This window comes from Neomonachus schauinslandi, chromosome 14, assembly GCF_002201575.2.
Source record: "Neomonachus schauinslandi chromosome 14, ASM220157v2, whole genome shotgun sequence".
Taxonomy (NCBI): Eukaryota; Metazoa; Chordata; class Mammalia; order Carnivora; family Phocidae; genus Neomonachus; species Neomonachus schauinslandi.
Genome location: NC_058416.1, coordinates 77,419,786 through 77,437,165, shown reverse-complemented (window position 1 = coordinate 77,437,165; position 17,380 = coordinate 77,419,786). Strand labels below are relative to the sequence as shown.

Sequence of the window (17,380 nt, the reverse complement as noted above, 5' to 3'; positions counted from 1 at the left end):
TCATAATCCGAGGACTACTACTACTAATAGAGGCTACCATTGGTTATCACTTCCTACGGCAGTTTCCTCACAGGATTGTTACTGTGGTTGAAGGCAGTTTAGTATTTGGAAAGCACTTAGAACAGGGCCCAGCATACAGCAAGCCTTACGTAATTGAGAACTCAAAATTGAGTATATAAAAGTGTCAGTCTGCTAAATGTTTAAGGATGATCACCTCATGTGGTCCTCATGGACACAGCCACGAGGTGGCTACTATTATGTCCATTTTACAGGTGGGAAGACTGACGGGCTCACAGATGCCCAGGGAATAATGTTACTGCTCCCAGAGGACGCTGAAGGCAAGCTCCCAGGTCGGGTTGTAAGCGGGGGAATTGCTGCCCAAGGCCACCTGCCTTCAAATCCACTGGGCTCCCATCCCTCTTCTCTCCTTCGGCAGGTCCCCAAGGCGGGCAGGACGCAGCAGGCTCTGGGGAAGGTATTACTGGGGTGACCGGAGCCCTGGCAGGCGGAGGGTTATTAATAGCCTAGCCGGTCTTTGCACCGGACTTGGGGAGGCGGGCGGGGGAGGGAGCGGCGGGAGGGGGCGGAGCTGAGCCCAGCCGGGGAGGAGAGTGTCCGGACTGGCTGGCTGGACTTGGCCGCCAAGGCCCCTCCCCGCCCCCTGGGAGCCCAGCTGTTCCCTCAGCTGATTCTCGGGGACTGGTTCATCACCTCCGAATACTCCTGTGACAGGAGGCACTGGCAAAGCCCGCCCCCAGCCCCAGGCAGCAATAAATAGAAGGCTCTCAGCCCAGGAGAAGCAAGGAGAAGTTTCTAGGCCTGCGTCCCTGGGTTTATTAAGCTCCTGACGCTCCTCCATGAGACGTCTCAGCGGCTCTGGCTGAGAGCCTGGACAGCCTGGGAGGACAGTGACTGGCTGATCTCCGGTGAGGCAGTGCGGAGAGGGGCCCTCTGGAATTCTGCTGGGCCGGCAGGTGGTCGCCTTTGGAGTGTCTTTGGGGGCTGGGACCCCAGCCGGGTACCCCCTCTGTCCTTGGCAGTGGATGGTTCAGCGTTTTCTGAAGCTGAAGAATAAGCTCGGAGGGCCAGCGCCCCCACCCCCCCACATCACCTTGCTGTGTGACCTTGGGCAGGTGGCTCCCTCTCTCTGAGCCTCCGTTGCCCCTCCAGCTCAGCAGCCATGGCTGATGGTCAGATGCCCTTCTCCTGCCACTATCCAAGCCGCCTGCGCCGGGACCCCTTCCGGGACTCGTCCCTCCCCTCGCGCCTGCTGGATGATGACTTTGGCATGGACCCCTTCCCCGACGACCTGACGGCCTCATGGCGCAACTGGGCCCTGCCTCGATTCTCCCCGGGGTGGCCTGGGACCCTGAGGTCAGGCATGGTGCCTCGGGGGCCTACGGCTGCAGCCAGGTTTGGGGTACCTGGGGAGGGCAGAAATCCCCCACCCTTCCCCGGGGAGCCCTGGAAAGTGTGCGTCAACGTGCACAGCTTTAAGCCAGAGGAGCTGATGGTGAAGACGAAAGACGGATACGTGGAAGTGTCTGGTGAGTGAGGGGCAGGAGTGAGAGAGAACCAGGAGAGGGGTGTAGGCCTCAGCCCCGGGAATAGTCAAGAGAACGTCTCTTCCCTTAGAGGGTGAGCTGTGACAGCAGCGTGTGACTCAGGTGACTTCAGGGCTGAGGAATGCAGCCCAGAGAGCCCACAGAAGTTATCTTTCTGGAAAAGCGCTCCTGTCCTGGCTTCCAGGAGACACCTCAACCTGACCCAGCTGGGGGGGCCTTTGGGGGCTGTATCAGTCAGAATAGGGGCTGGGAAATGGAAACCACGGCACATGTTTTGACAGAAAAAAATTTCATGTAAAGAATGAGTTCAACAGACATAGAAGAAATACAAAGACAAGAGATAGGACTCTCGGCGCCCCAGGGACACAGCACAGTCTAGAAGGGTGTGCCATGATAGAGCTAATAATCAGCACAGGTTTCAAGAAGAACACCTCCCCTTGTCCCAGATAAGGAAACTGAGGCATGAGAGTCACTATAACGATTCTAATTGGTAACCTTGATTGAGCGCTTACTCTCTGCTAGGCACCATACTACACGCTTTACCGGTAGCATCTCAGTTAAAACAACTAGAAGAGGTGGGGCCTGTTTGTCTCCTCTTTTTACAGAGGAGGAAACTGAGGCACAGAAAGCTTAAAGTAACATGCCCACAGCTGCCTGGATTCAAACCCAGGCTGTCTTGGGAACTGGGAGGCCAGAAGCGATTTGACGGTTTATTGAGCACCTACTGGGTACCAAGAACTGGGCTCTTAAAGACTCTTACATTCCTTCTACCAGATAATCCTCACTCACTCCAGCCCTGGGAAGCGGGGCTGTCTACTCCCATTTTACAGCTGAGGAGGTTGAGGCCCAAGCAGGACTTGTCCAAGGTCACGCCATGAGTCAGCAGCCAGCAGGAAGAGTTTGGGCCTGCCCAGGACTCCAGGCCCAGGGCTTGCGCCACCTCCCAGCCTGGGTGAAAGGAAGAGGAGACAGGAGCCTCAGTCCCCATTAAGCAGGGCAGCAGGGGAACGGCTTCCTCTGTCTTCCCTCCCAATTAAGGCTGCATTAAAAGGAGTGTGTTCCTGGCAGGCTCCCAGCCAGAAAATCAGTAAAAGCCATTGCAAAGCCAGGCTGGGCAGAGACAAGCCCGGCAGGGCAGGGCGGCGTGTAGGGGGAGTTTCAAAGCCTCGCAGGGCAGAATTATAAACATCAGAGGCTTGGGGGGGGGGGGGAGGTGTCACGAGGCATGTTGGGGCCATGTGCGGATGGAGGTGTTCAGCCGGGCCTTCCCAACTTGGCTGCAGTTGAACCTGGCTCTGCCATGGACCAGCAGGATGTGCAAATTGTTTATGTTCTCTGTGCGTTGTTTCCTTACCTGGAAATGGGGGTTCCAGTGGCTACGCAGCATGAGGATCGCTGTATTACATGGGCCGATGCATGTCCAGTGTGGACCTGCTGCCTGGAACACGAGGGATCAGTATTCCTACGGCTGTGATGTTGCTGTTATTAAAATGCTGGGTACAGAGCAAGGCCCCAGGAGACCGTAAATGGTAGATGCTCTTTGAGACCTGGGTTCCAGTCCCGACCCTGCCAGATGGATAAGGACAAGAAAGTCTTCCCACCACTCAGAGCCTCAGTTTCCTTATCTGCAGAATGGGTTGTGTAATAATATCGGGCCTGCAAGTCTGTAGGGAAGATTAAAAATACATGCAGACAATATATGATAATAAATGCAGAGAGTCTGTAAAATGGGGAGAATGACAGTGTCTGTCCGGCACTCTGTGAATAAGGGGATTATTACCAACACCTCTCCCATCTTTGTTTTAATTGGGATTCCAGAATCTTCCACCCCAGGTTGGAGGGTTTCCCATGCCCTGTGGCCCCTCCAGGAGACCTCTGGAGGATGTTTCCTTCATTCTCCTTTCTAGGTGCTTCTTACTAACTGGGCTGTGGCAACTCCAGGCTGAGATCCCAGATAAGTACCTTACTAATCCAGCGGCTCTGCATGAGGCTTTGAGCGGGTCATGGAGCCTCAGTTTCCATATTTGTAAAATGGGGTTGTTGGGTGCTTAAGTAAGGCAGACAAAGCCTTTTAAAGTTGTAAAAATGCCTCCCAGGTGTGCACTTAGCAACCTCAGCTTGACAGAATCCAAATCCCCTGAGAGTACGTACAGAGACTTTCACAAATGGATTTAAGAAATCAGATTGATATCAGGGCTCCATTTAAAATCAGATCCAGTCTTTTCTCCTGTTATCACATAATGACAGACCTATTCTTCCTCAAGCACCTGGTGCAGGGCACTGTGCTCAATGCCTGTGTATGTTGGCTCCCTGGTTCCTCACATGGACTCTCAAGGAAATATGGGTAGGTTTGTGATACCCACTTTACAGGTGAGGAAGTTGAGGCTCAGAGAGAGTAACTCACCTGAGATCCCCTGTTCTCCATGGCACATATCTGCAATTCAAAGCCAGGCCTGCTTAGATGGTTCCGAGTCAGGATGGCTGGATTTTCTTCTGCTTATACGGCCTTGGGCAAATCCTGCCACCTCTTGGGCCTCAGTTTTCCTTAGGAGGAGTTGAACTCAATCAGTATGTATTTGCCAAATGGTACATTTTAAGATATCAATAGGTATCTAAGAAATGCAGGATAGGTGGCCCAGAATTTTAAAGATGTGCCAGAGGAAACAAAATTATAAACAGGTCTCCTCACTGCAGGACTTATCAGAGCTTTGAATTTGCTTAGGTAATTTGTGGATCTCTGGAGGCAGCCCTGTCTTATCTGACCACATCTGAGTGTCTAGTTCCAGGGAAGTATTTGAAAAATGCTAGACTAGATGCTTTCCATGATGCCTTATCCACCCCTACTTCTACCCTGCAGCCACCAGCCAAGAAATATTCTCTTCATGGGCCACTGGGCCAGGACCTGGCCAAGAAGGAACTGGAAAATCCAGAGGCCTTATTCCCACCCCTTCTCCTTAATCCCAGGGCCTCCGCCTCCCCTGGAAACAGCACCTTCTTTCTTTAGCTGGGCCAATGCCTTTCCCCGAAGTGCTGATGCCTGCTTCTTGGCACCTACGTTTCTCTGAGGCATGTTGAAAAAACAGTAGCTGTGAGGGGCCTCTGGCGTGCCCTGGCCTCCGGATGAGTTCTTTTTTTAAAAAAAGAATCATAATTACTTTTTTTCTGTTTACAAAAATAAAATATTTCCACGGTAGAAAATGTAGATAGGAAAGCAAAATCAGAAATTAAAAATCACTCATAATCCTTAAGCTGCCCTAATAAATAGGTATTCAAATTATATGCAAATTAAGCTTCAACATGAACCTCCGGTAGCAACATCCATTTTCAACCAGGCTTCTCTTTATGGAAATCTTGGAGCTGTGCCTGCTCAGAGATCTTCCCCTCCCTAACCCCAATACCCTATTTTCAGGGTGTGGACAGGCAAGCTTAGCCTTTCAGGAGCGGTCCTTTCCCGGACATCAAAATAAGCCACAAACCTTCACCCTCACACAACATATTTACAACTTACAAAGCAATCCTGTGACTCATTCTCATTTGCTCAGCAACCCAATAATTAGGAAGGTGTTGCCATCCCCATTTTAGAGAAGAGTAAACTGAGGCTCAGAGAAGAATGGGGTTGTGCTAAGAAGTGTTAGAGCAGGGACTGAAAGTCCAAAACCTACATCCCTTTGCTGCAGCATTTCCAAGCTGTGTGACCCTGGGCGTATCACTTAACCTCTCTGAACTTCCGTTCCCCATCCACAAAATGGTAATAATGAAAGTCCCCGCTTTCTAAGGTTGTCGTGAAAATTAAAGAAGTAGCTGTAGCCAGGGGCTGAGAGGGTGGCTGACACCAAGTAAGCGCTATGTAAGAGTCTGTTATTGCTATTGTTTTGATCATCATCATTGTTTATTATTCTCAGGACACCAAGTGTGCAAAAGGGCTGAGTCAGAGGCACTGGCCGGTCCCCAGGGGAAGCAGGCCTCCAGAGGCCTGGGCTCTGGGGAGGGCTTCAGGGAACAGACAATGTTCCCCTGGCCACAGGCCTGGGTTAGTGCTGGACAGTTGGTACTCATGGACTTGGCAGGTCCAAATCTACTCTCCCAGCACCTTCAGAGCATAGCGTGTTCTGGGTAACCAGACACTCCGGTTTAAAAACTAATTCCTATCGGGTACCACTTTCTGCCCCCCTTGTGAGTGAATAAACGGATGCAGCCTTTCCTAAGGGCCATTTAACAATACAGATCAAGCCTCAGAAATCCTAGAACTTAGAATTTATCCTAAAGAAGTCATCAGGCTGGATGCGAAGATCCAGCTGTAAGGGTGTTCGGTGCAATGTGGTGTAATAGGTTCTTTCTAAGGTCACATATCTGTCTCAGTGCCCAAAAGCCAGGGAGTGACTAAATGAACTTATGTATCCCTACAGAGGAATGTTGTGCAACCATTAAAAAGTCACGTGGAGGAAGAATATTTGGTGTAACATGGAAAAATATCATGTGTTAGCAAGAGAGAGCAGTTTTGAGCGTAACATAAAATATGATCCTATTTGCTAAAATACATGATATACCTCTATGCCATATAACATTTATGCATGCCTAAGTAACATAGAAAGAAAAGTCTGGAACTTATACAAAAATGTGGTTTCGTCGGGGGGGTTTCAATCATTTATTTCTTTATTTTCTACATTTTCTAGGATACCTTTGTATTATCTTACAATCAGAACAAAGTCATTAATAAAGAAAGTATGAATAATTTAAAAAAGCAATTAATAAGGTAATCACCTATAAATTGTCAGTTTTTAAAAAACCGGGGCTGCAAAAAAAAAATCCCACAGGGTTATTTACAGTCTGGATTCCAAAGCTTCTCAGAAGGGTGTCGCTGTGCACATGAGGGTTCTTGGCCGGGAAATGTGGCCCCACAGATGAGGAACAAATAAAAGATAGGAGCTAGAAAGCTCCACTGGGCACTAATCTGGTCTGTGTAAAGAGAAATTAGAGAGGCGCCGGGGTGACTCAGTCATTAAGCGTCTGCCTTCGGCTCAGGTCATGATCCTGGGATCCTGGGATCGAGCCCCGCATCGGGCTCTCTGCTCAGCAGGGAGGCTGCTTCTCCCTCTGCCCCTGCCCGCAGCTTGTGCTTACTCTATATCAAATAAATAAAGAAAATCTTAAAAAAGAGAGAGAGAGAGAAATTAGAGGCTTTCCCCATTAAAAAAAAAAAAAAAAAGACTGAAGAGTGGCCAGGAGGCTCAGAAGTTGCTATAAAAATTGCAAGGTGATAGCCAGTTTGGGCCCAAACCTTCATGTAATCTTACCATTTTCCTTCCCGAGGAAGAAGAACTGCCCTCCCCTGCTACCCCGTGGAAGGCGGGGCAGGTAGAATTTCAAATCTGTGATGTCTGATGTGTCATTTCTTAAGGAGACCTCCCCTCCTTTGGAGACTCCGGGTGTTTTTGTTTTGTTTTGTTTTTTAGCAGATTGAAGCATTATTTCCAGGCAATTCATCTGTTTTAGGTACAGATAATGTGGCTCAAAGAGCTCATTGCAAGCTGGAACAGGAAGAGGGGCGTGAGACCCCAGCACTTGGCGTAGATTCAGGGAGAGCTGGTTCAGAGCCCAGGCCTGCCGTGCACCTGCTGGGTGACTGTGCACCCATCACTGGGCCTCAGTTCCCGCCTCCGTCACCAAGGGGGAAGGAAGCCCACCTTCAGAGCCAGGAAAGGCTCTGTGTGTTGTAAAGCCCACTGGGTGGCAAGCCAGCCCTCAGCATGTGACCCTACTTCTTTCCTACCACCCCTCCTGGGATGCTAGCCTCCGGGTTTGACGGGCTGGCTAGGGGGGAAGGGCTGAGGTTGCTCAGACAACTGGTGTCTCCAGACTGAGCCCTGAGCCAAAGGGTGGGGAAGGGGCAGGGGCTGGGGCAGGATTCGAACCCAAGCCCGAGTCCTAACTGAAGTCCAGGGGCATAGATGCTTACATGTGGCATTCCGCTCCCTTCTAGGCAAACATGAAGAGAAGCAGCAAGAAGGTGGCATCGTTTCCAAGAACTTCACAAAGAAAATCCAGTAAGTCCCCTGGCGGTGTGTTTTCCAGGGTGGGGGCGGAGCAGCGGGTAGTGTCTGGGACCCGAGATCTGGTGTGTCTCCCTCTTGGGCATCTCTCTTTCAAGACAAGCCCCAGGGCGGGGAATTGAACCCTCACCGCTCACCCCTCACACCTAAAGGGGAGAAGGTGTCACAGCAAACCTGTGATTCCGTGAAAATCGGGGCACTCTCCGACCCACGTGGTATGTCTGGGGAGTATCTCCATCACCATCAAGAGGGCCTGTCCCCTGATGCCCAAATGCCCAGTAGAATCTTGCGAAGGTTGCTTGCTCTAAGTGTCCCACCACCACCGGGAGAGCATGCCGCCTTCCCTAGAGCATGAAGCTGGAAGGTGTCCGGACATTGCTGTTTCCTCCCGGGGGGGCTTTGGAGGCTGAGACTTTGGGACACGTGAAGGGCAGGTTTTGCTGAGGGGTGTGGGAAGGGCTGAGCCTGGGGGAATCATGCCAGCACCAGGAAGACCACCAGGCTGGGCCAGTGAACCAAAGCCAACTGTAGGGAGGGAGCCTGCGGCAAGGTGCCGATGAGGGACACCTCTTCCCACGCACACCCTCTAGGCAGCAGCACTCCGCCACGTACACTTCTGGCCCCAAAGTCTTGTCCCAGTCAGTGCATTTAATCTCTGCTGCGGGCAGAAGAGACATTACCCTCCTTGTATGATGGGGAAACTGAGTTCCCAGAGGTGAAGAGACCTGCCCAGAGTCCTTACGATTTGAATTTAGAACAGCCCCCAACCGATCCCTGAACCCTGAGTGCCACGCTCATGTCTGGAGCAAGGGATGCCCCTTCCTTACCCGTAAAAGGGATCGGGTGGGTGTTGATTCCAGAGTCACCAACTGAAAATGAAATGAAATCTGCCACAGCCACCAGCGCACAGTAGGTCCCCAGAAGTGGCAGTTTGTTGTGACTATTACTGGTGGTGGTGTTGAGTCTTTACTCCACGCCTGGCCCTGGCAGAAATGTCCTGGGGCTGGAAGAGAGTGTGCTGGCTGCATTGAGGCTTCTTTCAGCTTTGGGATTCGGCAGGCCTGTCTCTCCTGCCATGTGCCCAGTCCTGACCCGCCCAGCGCCTCTGGAGTTCTTAGAAGCCCATGGACACTTCCTGATAAGGCAAACGGCTGTTTTTCTTCACGCTCGCTGGCTCGCCTGCCATCCCCAAAACCCACACCTCTCCCTGGTATAGCAGCCACATGAAACGCTGCTCAGAGGGAGAGGGGAAAGGAAAGGGGGTGGGGGGAAAGGTTCAGGGGGAGCTGATGTTTCTTGGAAGAGACTCAAATAAGGTCTCAGGATGGAGTCACAGGCAAGGCAACGCTGGGGAAGGGACTGAGCTGGAAAGAAGTCAGGGGGTTAATCATCTTTATAAAATGTGGATTTCCCCATCTCCGAGGCCTCCGAGAAACAGCTTGCTGGGGTGACTTGACCAGACAGAAATGCCTAAAGCTGCTCAAGGCACAGCTGGGGTCCAGCAGCTGAGCAGAGCTACTTGTTACAATATTGGACTAGCCATTGTCCTGAGCCCCCCAAGTGCCCTCCCTAGCCAGCCTGGCCACCCTGACCCTATCCGCAGGACCCTCCGAGCTTCCCCACATTCCAGAAACAAAGGGTCTCCAGCACCCTCCTCCATCACTGTGGCACGTATCCATCCATTCTGGTGGGTCATTGTCCCACTGGGCCAGTTGCTAAGTATTTTGAAGCTCCTCTGGACGTAGGGAGTCCTGGTTCCATGATAAAGAAAGTGGATAACTTGGAACAGCTCCCTGAACTATCCTGAGCTTCTGTCCCCACATTCCCTCGTGGACAGAGCTGTGATGGGGGATGAGAGGAAGCGTGTAAAGCATTTAGCATGGGGTCCAGACTCAGTGTTCAGTCCATGGGGACTAATGTTATTTAAAAACTCTGCAAGGCTGGAGTCACACGAGAGCAGCTGGAACCTCCTGGGACGCCCTGGCTCTGCCCAGACTCTAGACACCAAGGATGGCCCTGGCCCACTCTCAGGAGACTCCATTGCCTCTCCCAGGAAAAGCTCCGGTCATCAGAGGACAGGGAAGCTCCTTCAGCCAGACTGAGATCCTTGGAGATTTCCTCCCAGGCAGGATTCTACAGCCTTTGCCACGGCTAGGAAATTCTTCCCAACACATCCATCCCCATGTGAAAGGCGCCATTTTGGCTGGGTGAGGGGGAGAAGGAGAGGTCTTGGAATTTGCTGATTAGGTTGGGGGGCAGGGCAAGACTGTAGATGGGATCTTTCCACACCCAACTTGGGTGGGAGGACAGGAAGCAGGGGACTCAGGAAATCATCAATGGAAGATGCTCAGAGTCAAAGCAAACTTTAGTTCCTTGCTCCATCTCTTCCCAGGTATCTGCTCTGCCTTTATTGACATCTGCAGTGTGTCACGAGCCATGTGACGAGGGGGTTAGGTTTAATATTATTTCGCCTTTAAAAGAATCCTATGAAGTAGGTATTATTAAGCCCATCTTCTGCATGAGAAAACTGAAATTCAGAGGGATTTTGGAATCCCACAAAGGTCACACAGCTAGTAATGAGCCAGATCTGGGATTTGAACACAGGTCTCCCCACCTTTAAAGCCCATGGCCTTCCTACCTGGTTAGGTGAGACCAGATTGCAGTCATTCACAGACCATCGTCAAATACTTTTTGCCTTATGTGCTTATATTCCCATATTATTATTTGCTTAAGATTTCTTTTCCTTTTGATCAGGTCACTTTTGCAAAAGTTAAATTCCTACTAAAACGTTCACTGAAGAGGGCAATCGTAAAACAAATCCAATGAAAGAAAAATGCGGTTGAATAGGTAGCACTGTCTGCCTAAGGGTCCAAGCCTTAGATCAGCTCTCTATTTGTTAAAAACAGAAAATAGCAAGGGATAGAGGCTAAAGGTGTTTAGGTCATGTTAACACTTAGCTGAGACCTTCGTTTGGATGCAAATGGAAGGATTGAAAGAGAATACAAGAGGAATAGTTTTCCTACAGCCAGTGACTGCATAACGACTAACACTTACTGAGCACTTACTGTATGCCAGGCACTGGGCTAAGCCTTTTGCTTTCAGTATCCCGTGTTCTCGCACTACCTTAAGAGGTAGAAACCAACCGTTAACCCACTTTTCCTATAAGGAGGTAGGTTCAGAGAGCCTAGCTCACTAGCCCGAAGTCACACAGTCAGGAAGAATCAGAATTCGAACTCAGGTCTGCCTGCCTGCAGGCAGAGGCCATGCTCTGGATCGCGGCGGCCCTGCCCCATTTCATCAGGTGTGCTATGGGTTAGCATGCAAATAGTTAAACAGAGTTGGCCCATCCCCAGTAGTGGGAGGGAGGTCCAGACTTTTGGCCTCCTCTGTGCTTCAGAAGTTTGACTTGGCCACTGCCCAAGTTCCCTCTTTCTCTTCCCTCCTTCCCAGCAGGTCCCTTGTTAATCTCCGTGGCTCTAATTTAGCAGGAGTCTCCTGGGTAGATGAGGCTCATGTGGTTACATGTTGCTACTCACAGCAAAAACTCCCCACCCCCTTCAGGAAGGATCCTGCCCTGGCCAGGAATGGGTCTGCCTCCTTGCCTGGTTCTTTCATCAAAACCTCTGCATTTCTAACAAGCAGGGCCATCCTGGACCAGTGGAAAGATCTATGCTGATCAACCCTCCTGGCTTCCTTTTTTTTCAAAAGTCTGGTACCGGGGGAGGCAATAGGACATCATGATCAGCTGCTCTGACTTTGGAGGCCAAGATTCCAATTCCATTCCCATCTGCTTCTTTCCAGCAGTGTGACCTTGGGCAAGTCACTTCACCTCTCTGGCCTCAATTTCCTTGTCTGTAAATGGGGACAGTAACAGAACTTGCCTGGTGGGATCATTGTCAACAACTAGAGGAGATGACACACAGGTGAACTACCTGGCACATAGAAAGTACTCAGAAGGTCATAGTTTTCGTAATCTTTATTAATAATGGCATCCCAATGAGGCCATGAACATGTTCTCACAATTCTGGTAATCAGTTGAAGGAAGCATGTTCCAGATTGTCTCTTTCACCCAAAACAATCAAAAAATCATAAAAAAAATAAATAAATAACTTCAGAACTGGAACCAGAGTTGGATTCAGAAATCCCTTTGAGGTTCTCACTCACTGAGCCTGCCACTTGATTTCCCCAAGTCTCTGCTAAATGTTCTGTGCAATGGGCATATTAATTCCTACCTATGAACCACTCTGGGCTCTTTATAAAGTTCTAGCCAGGTCACTTCCTATAAATGTGTTTTGGGAACAAAGCAGTTACGACCTGTTAAGAGATACTTCAGCTGTGACCCAAATCAAGGCTCATTCTAAGCATCAAAGAGAATGTTGCCAGGTGGCCAGCCTGTTCCATCCTTAATTCACCAGTAACGCGACCTGTAGGAAAGCACTTGCAGCAGGCACATGGCAAATGAAAGTGTGTTACCTGCTGTGAGTTACCACCTTAGACTTGCATTTTATAACGGGATGGTAGTGCGGGCCATTTCTGCCAGCAGCTGGTCCAATGTGGGCGAAGACCTCAACCAAAGGCCAAACATCTGGGCCACAGTGATCTTGTAAGTTAACTGTTGGAACACCATGTTACCATTTGCAAAGCGTGTTCAGACTCTGTCTGGCTTCAAATACTATAGTATACAAGTTTTATATTGCTGTCTCCATTTGCAGATGAGGGCATAAACTCAGAGCAATTGAGTGACCTTCCCAAGATTGCCCAGCTAGAGAGGGTCAGAGCCGGGCTTCAAACCCAGTGTCTATGCCCTCAAAGCCTAAATTTGTATCAAAGCTATGTTCTTCCAGATGCACAAAAGTTTGTTTAAGCTATATGAAACATAGTACATGAATAGTATCTTGTGCTTCTCCTAGGCTTCCCGCAGAGGTGGATCCTGTGACAGTCTTTGCCTCGCTTTCCCCAGAGGGCCTGCTGATCATCGAAGCTCCCCAGGTCCCCCCTTACTCACCATTTGGAGAGAGCAATTTCAACAATGAGCTTCCCCAAGACAGCCAGGAAGTCACCTGTTCCTGAGACCCCAGTCTGGCCCATCTTTTTCCCTCCCCAACCCCAGGGCTTCTCTGATTCCTGGGTACATGACTTTAGCTGAATTTGTAGATTTAGTGTGACTAAAATGTTGGGGGGGGGGGTTGCAGGGTGGCCTGACCACCGACTCCCTGGATAGGGTAGTAGTAGGTGTTTCCATAGGATGGCGCAATTGGCAGGCCATGCTCAGTTGCCTGAAGCCAAAATGCCGGGAGATTTTCTTTCTTTCCCTTTTCTCTCATGATGAAAATGTTGCCCATTCTGTAGTTGCAAAACAGAAGGGGACATGACATTTCACACTGTATCTTCCCTTGCAGCGAATGCAAGGGTTGCTTCTCTCTGGGGACCTCCCTGTCACCCAGATTCCTGTTCTGGGTTCCCACTTTCCATGCCTGCCCCATGGTTTGCTGGATGGAGCCCATTAGCTCACTCTACTGTGTTTCCGCACCGCTGGCCTACAAAGGGGAATAGCTAGGTCTTACCCCCCATATGGGATTTATCCAACAGCCACATGAAAACAGTGCCTTCTGCTCTTCACCCAAGCGTTTATATAGCATGTTCCCAAGTTGGCACTCCGTGAGGACTCTGGAAGCTCATTCATTCTCTGCCTAAAGTGCTCCCCCTCCCCTGCTTCTTGTGCCTCCTATGTCCAATTTGGGATTTTTACAGAGGGGGCTGTCTCCAAACAGCTCCACCAGGAACCAAGCAAAGGCCAGACAGACTGGTAGGCAGGCTAGTGGTATTATGTATATGAGTGGGACTTGTGTGTCATTGTTATTTGAATTGTGCTGTTGTTTGGGGGGGAAATAACAGTAAATAATAATAATAATAAAAGAGCAGATGTTCTTAGCCTTGTGTGCTTCCTTTGATGGGGAATGCTAAATGCTATACCACTGAGAGAGCTGATATCAATTAGGAATACTTGTAGCTACAAATAATGATACTCAACAAATAGTGGTTTAAATGACATAAACATCTATTGTCTAACTTTACAAGAAGTTTAGAGATGAGCGATTTCAGAGATTTTTTTTCAGTTCGTACGCCACCAAGAGCCCAGAGATCTTTCTCCTCTGCCATCTCTGACAAGTCTACAAGATCTGTCCTCATGTTTGCAATATGGCTGCAGCAGCTCCAGTCATCTCATCTTCATATGACAATGTACAGGAAGAGAAGGCAGGGGTAAAAAAGTCTTCTCATCTGGCTTTCTCTTTTATCAATGAGCAAGATCTTTTCCAGATGCTCTTAGAAGACTTCCCTTTTATCTCATTGACCAAACTGGGCCACATGCTCTATCCCTGGAGCCAATCCCATTTAACCCCCATGATACCCTAAGAAGTAGACATTCATTTTACAATGAAGAAGCTGATGCTAAGCGGCTTTGGTGAGTCACAGGATAGCAGCAGAACTTGAACCTGGACATTTGTTTTTGGAAGAGTTCATGAGGGGCTTCTGGGCTGCAAAGGCAAGGGCATCTCTAAACGCCCAAATTGACAGCAGAAGTCAGTGACTATTTCCTGAACACTTACTTGCTGGGTCCTGTGCTAGAAGCCAAGGATGTAGTGAACAATGAGCCACCATTTCTGCCCATAGGAGCTCACAGACCCATAACAGGAACAGGCAGATAAAGGCAGACCTGTCCCTCACTTACCTCCTTCCACATACGAGACACCACGCTAGGGTTTCATGTGTCTGCTCAGTTCCATTGCTCGGCACTTCTCTGAGGTATGTTCAACTCTCACCTCCACTTGACAGATAAGGAAACTGAGGCACAGAAGGGTTAAGGGCACTGCCCCAAATCACACACCTGGTAAGCAAGGGGTCCAGGAAATCTGACTCCAGACTTACTATGAAATAGGACCTTGTTCTGCTTTTCTCTCAACAAAGAAAACGTAAGCGTGGCGTCAGTGAGTCCATTCACCTTGTGGGGAGAAAAGAGAGATGGTATTTCAAGTTGGAGCTTTGCAGAGGGGTGGGGGTAGGGATGATGGCTTAACAGAAAGGGGGGGGGCGCTCCTTTCAGACTTGAAGATGGACAGGGTTGCAGCACTTGAGTAAGTAGGGGGAGGGATGGGGAGGGGCCTCACCGGTAGAAGAAAACACAGGAGCCCAGATGAAAGGTATGTCCCTTTTAAAATCCTTTCATGGTTCCCCACCGTCGGAAGGATTGAGTACAAGCTTCTTTGTGAGACATGCAAGGCATTATGGGATCTGTCCTCAGGCTGTCTCTCTCCACCCTACCTTAACCCCCTACCTTCACCCTCCAGCCTCACCCAGCTTCCCCTCTGTTCCTCCAACCAGACAAGTCCTCTCTTGCTACCAGAACTTTCGACACGCTGTTCTCTCTCTCCACGATTACTCTCTGACCCTCCTCACTGGCTCATTGTTTCGGGTTCCAGCTCAGATTCCCACCAGGGTGGCCAGCGCCCCCTCTCACCCTCGTCCCCACGCAGCACACCATGTAACAGCCTGGGTATCTGTGCAGCAGAAGAAATCATAACAATCATAAAAACCCAACTGACCTTGACTGTCCTGTTTTCAAGGGTGAGAGGAGGAATCATTCAAGGGGGAAAATCCCTACCCATTTGATGTTTGTTCAACAAAATATTTATGGGGCATCCACCAGGTGTGACGCATTGTGCTGGGTGTTGGATCCGTGTCTTTACACTGGGAGGGTCAGCTGAGAGAGAGAGAGGAAAACAAAGCTATGATTTCCTTGTTTGCCACTTCTGGGCTTAGGGATGATGAGCCCCCGAGTGGGGAGAGTGGCGAGCCCATCCTGTGCGTCTTCTGGGCTAAGTGCAATGTTTGGTACATCAAATAATAATATGCCTTGAACAATTGAATGGTGAGTGTGGGTCACCCTGGGAAATTAGGCCAAAGGCACGATCTCAAATCCCAGAAACCTGGCTCCTTGCGGTTCTGAGCGCTTCCAGCTTAAACACACAAGCCTTGTCATCAAAATAGGTGACTCGGCCCTTCGCAGGAGATCTCCAACCAAATGAAAGAGTATTGCTCCTGTGCCCTCACTTGCGTGATGATGCTGGGACACTGAGTGTCGGGGAACCTGCTTCCCCACCCCATTCCCTTGACCCAGCTCCCCAGAACTTCTTATTCGCTGCCCCCTCTGCCCCCTCCCAACTGCCTGCCAGCCAGTGGCTACCAATGGTGATGTATGGAAATGCCTTGATTTGACCTTGAAGGGAAGAAACAAATTAATGTGTCTCGAAATAAATTGCGGGAACCAGCGGCTGGCTTCTCCCTCCCCCCACCCCCCACCCAGGTGGCTCACGAGTTGTGCATCATAATGTGAAAATCAATACTGTCTCTTAAATGAGCCAACACCTGGAACTGGCAGGGTGTGGGGCTGCTGGGAGGTCCCTCCCCACCCACTGTCCTGAGCCCGGGAGTTTTCAGAAGGGGTGGGAGGCTCCAGGCCGGCTGTGGGAGCTGCTGTCTGGCTGCTGAGGGCTGGCTGAGTCACCTTGTCTGCAGCAGGGTCAATCCACCTGACCCCCAGCTCCAGGCTTCCCGGGTGCAAGCAGACGTGAGCTACTTGGGAGGCTCCTGAGGGAAAGGGAAGGGTGGCCACGTACAACAGCATCACGGTAGCCATTCTCCAAGGATAACTGGGACATGGGGAGGGGGGAGACTGTAGGCCCAGCCCCCCAATCGAGCAGCGCAAGGTATATTTACTTGAGTGCCTTTCTTCAGGCTCGGCCCCCATTCAACTGTATGCCCAGGTACGTTGGTGCCAGGTGTCCAAATATTGAAATACTTCAGTATTTATCACTTGATAAATATAACACTGCCTGAGCCTCCAAGGTGACCCTATTGTCCTTGCCTGTATTAAGCATGTCTTTTTAGTCTGATGTTTTGATCACGTGGGGGCTTACTGGCCCTGGAGGGACCGCCCCTCCCAAGCTTGGCTAATTCCTAGACATAGTAAAGGACTCACCTGCAGGCACACTTTTCATAGGAAAAGCAACCAATCCAGAGACCACACTCCAACCACCTTCTTCATCACACTCTTAACTCTCTGAGCCACTATCCACCTGCCCTGATCATCCAAGGTCAGGTGCCAGACGCTGGGAGACAGCCCCTGTGCCCCAAAACTGGCTGAAATTATTCAATCCAGCCAATCCTAAACCTGCCTAACCTGCCTCACCTGTTCCTTCCTGCAGAAACCACGGTCAAAGCTCCTGCTTACATTTCTGCCTATTCCCTCTGCCTCTTAACTGCCTCTCGTGCTTCTCCACGTGGCCCCCTGCAACGTGGCCCCCCTTCAATGTGGCCCCCCACAATGTGGGCCCCCCACAACGTGGTGAGCCCTCTCTTCTTGGGATCTGTAAGTATAACAGGCTATTTTTTTCAGTGGCAGTCATCTCTCCTCATCTTTCGGCCCGGCCATAACTGAATAATAATAAAACCTACATTCCAAAACATAGATACCTCCCCTGCCCTGCCAGTCCCCCTGGGAATAAGTGGGTGCCTTTGGACCCGTGGCCATTCTGAATAGTCAGGGCCCCGGCCCTACCTGTTGTTAAAGGTTTGGAATATCATCCCGCCCTGCCCAGCCTACTCTGTATTAGTTACTGCACTAGACCCTGGAGAAGAAGACAGACATGGGGATCTGCCCTCGTGGGTGTAGTGGGGTCGCGGGCAAGAAGAAAATAGCAGGTCCCA

At 50.3% G+C, this 17,380-nt stretch overlaps 1 protein-coding gene across 1 annotated transcript; it reads left to right on the top strand.

Moving 5' to 3' along the window:
• Positions 1–707: 707 nt before the first annotated feature.
• Positions 708–13,543, top strand: HSPB8 (heat shock protein family B (small) member 8). Its single transcript, XM_021703393.1, has 3 exons — positions 708–1,547; positions 7,546–7,609; positions 12,526–13,543. The coding sequence occupies exons 1-3, from the start codon at positions 1,181–1,183 to the stop codon at positions 12,683–12,685; spliced, it is 591 nt and encodes a 196-aa protein (XP_021559068.1). The 5' UTR covers positions 708–1,180; the 3' UTR covers positions 12,686–13,543.
• The last annotated feature ends 3,837 nt before the right edge of the window (positions 13,544–17,380 follow it).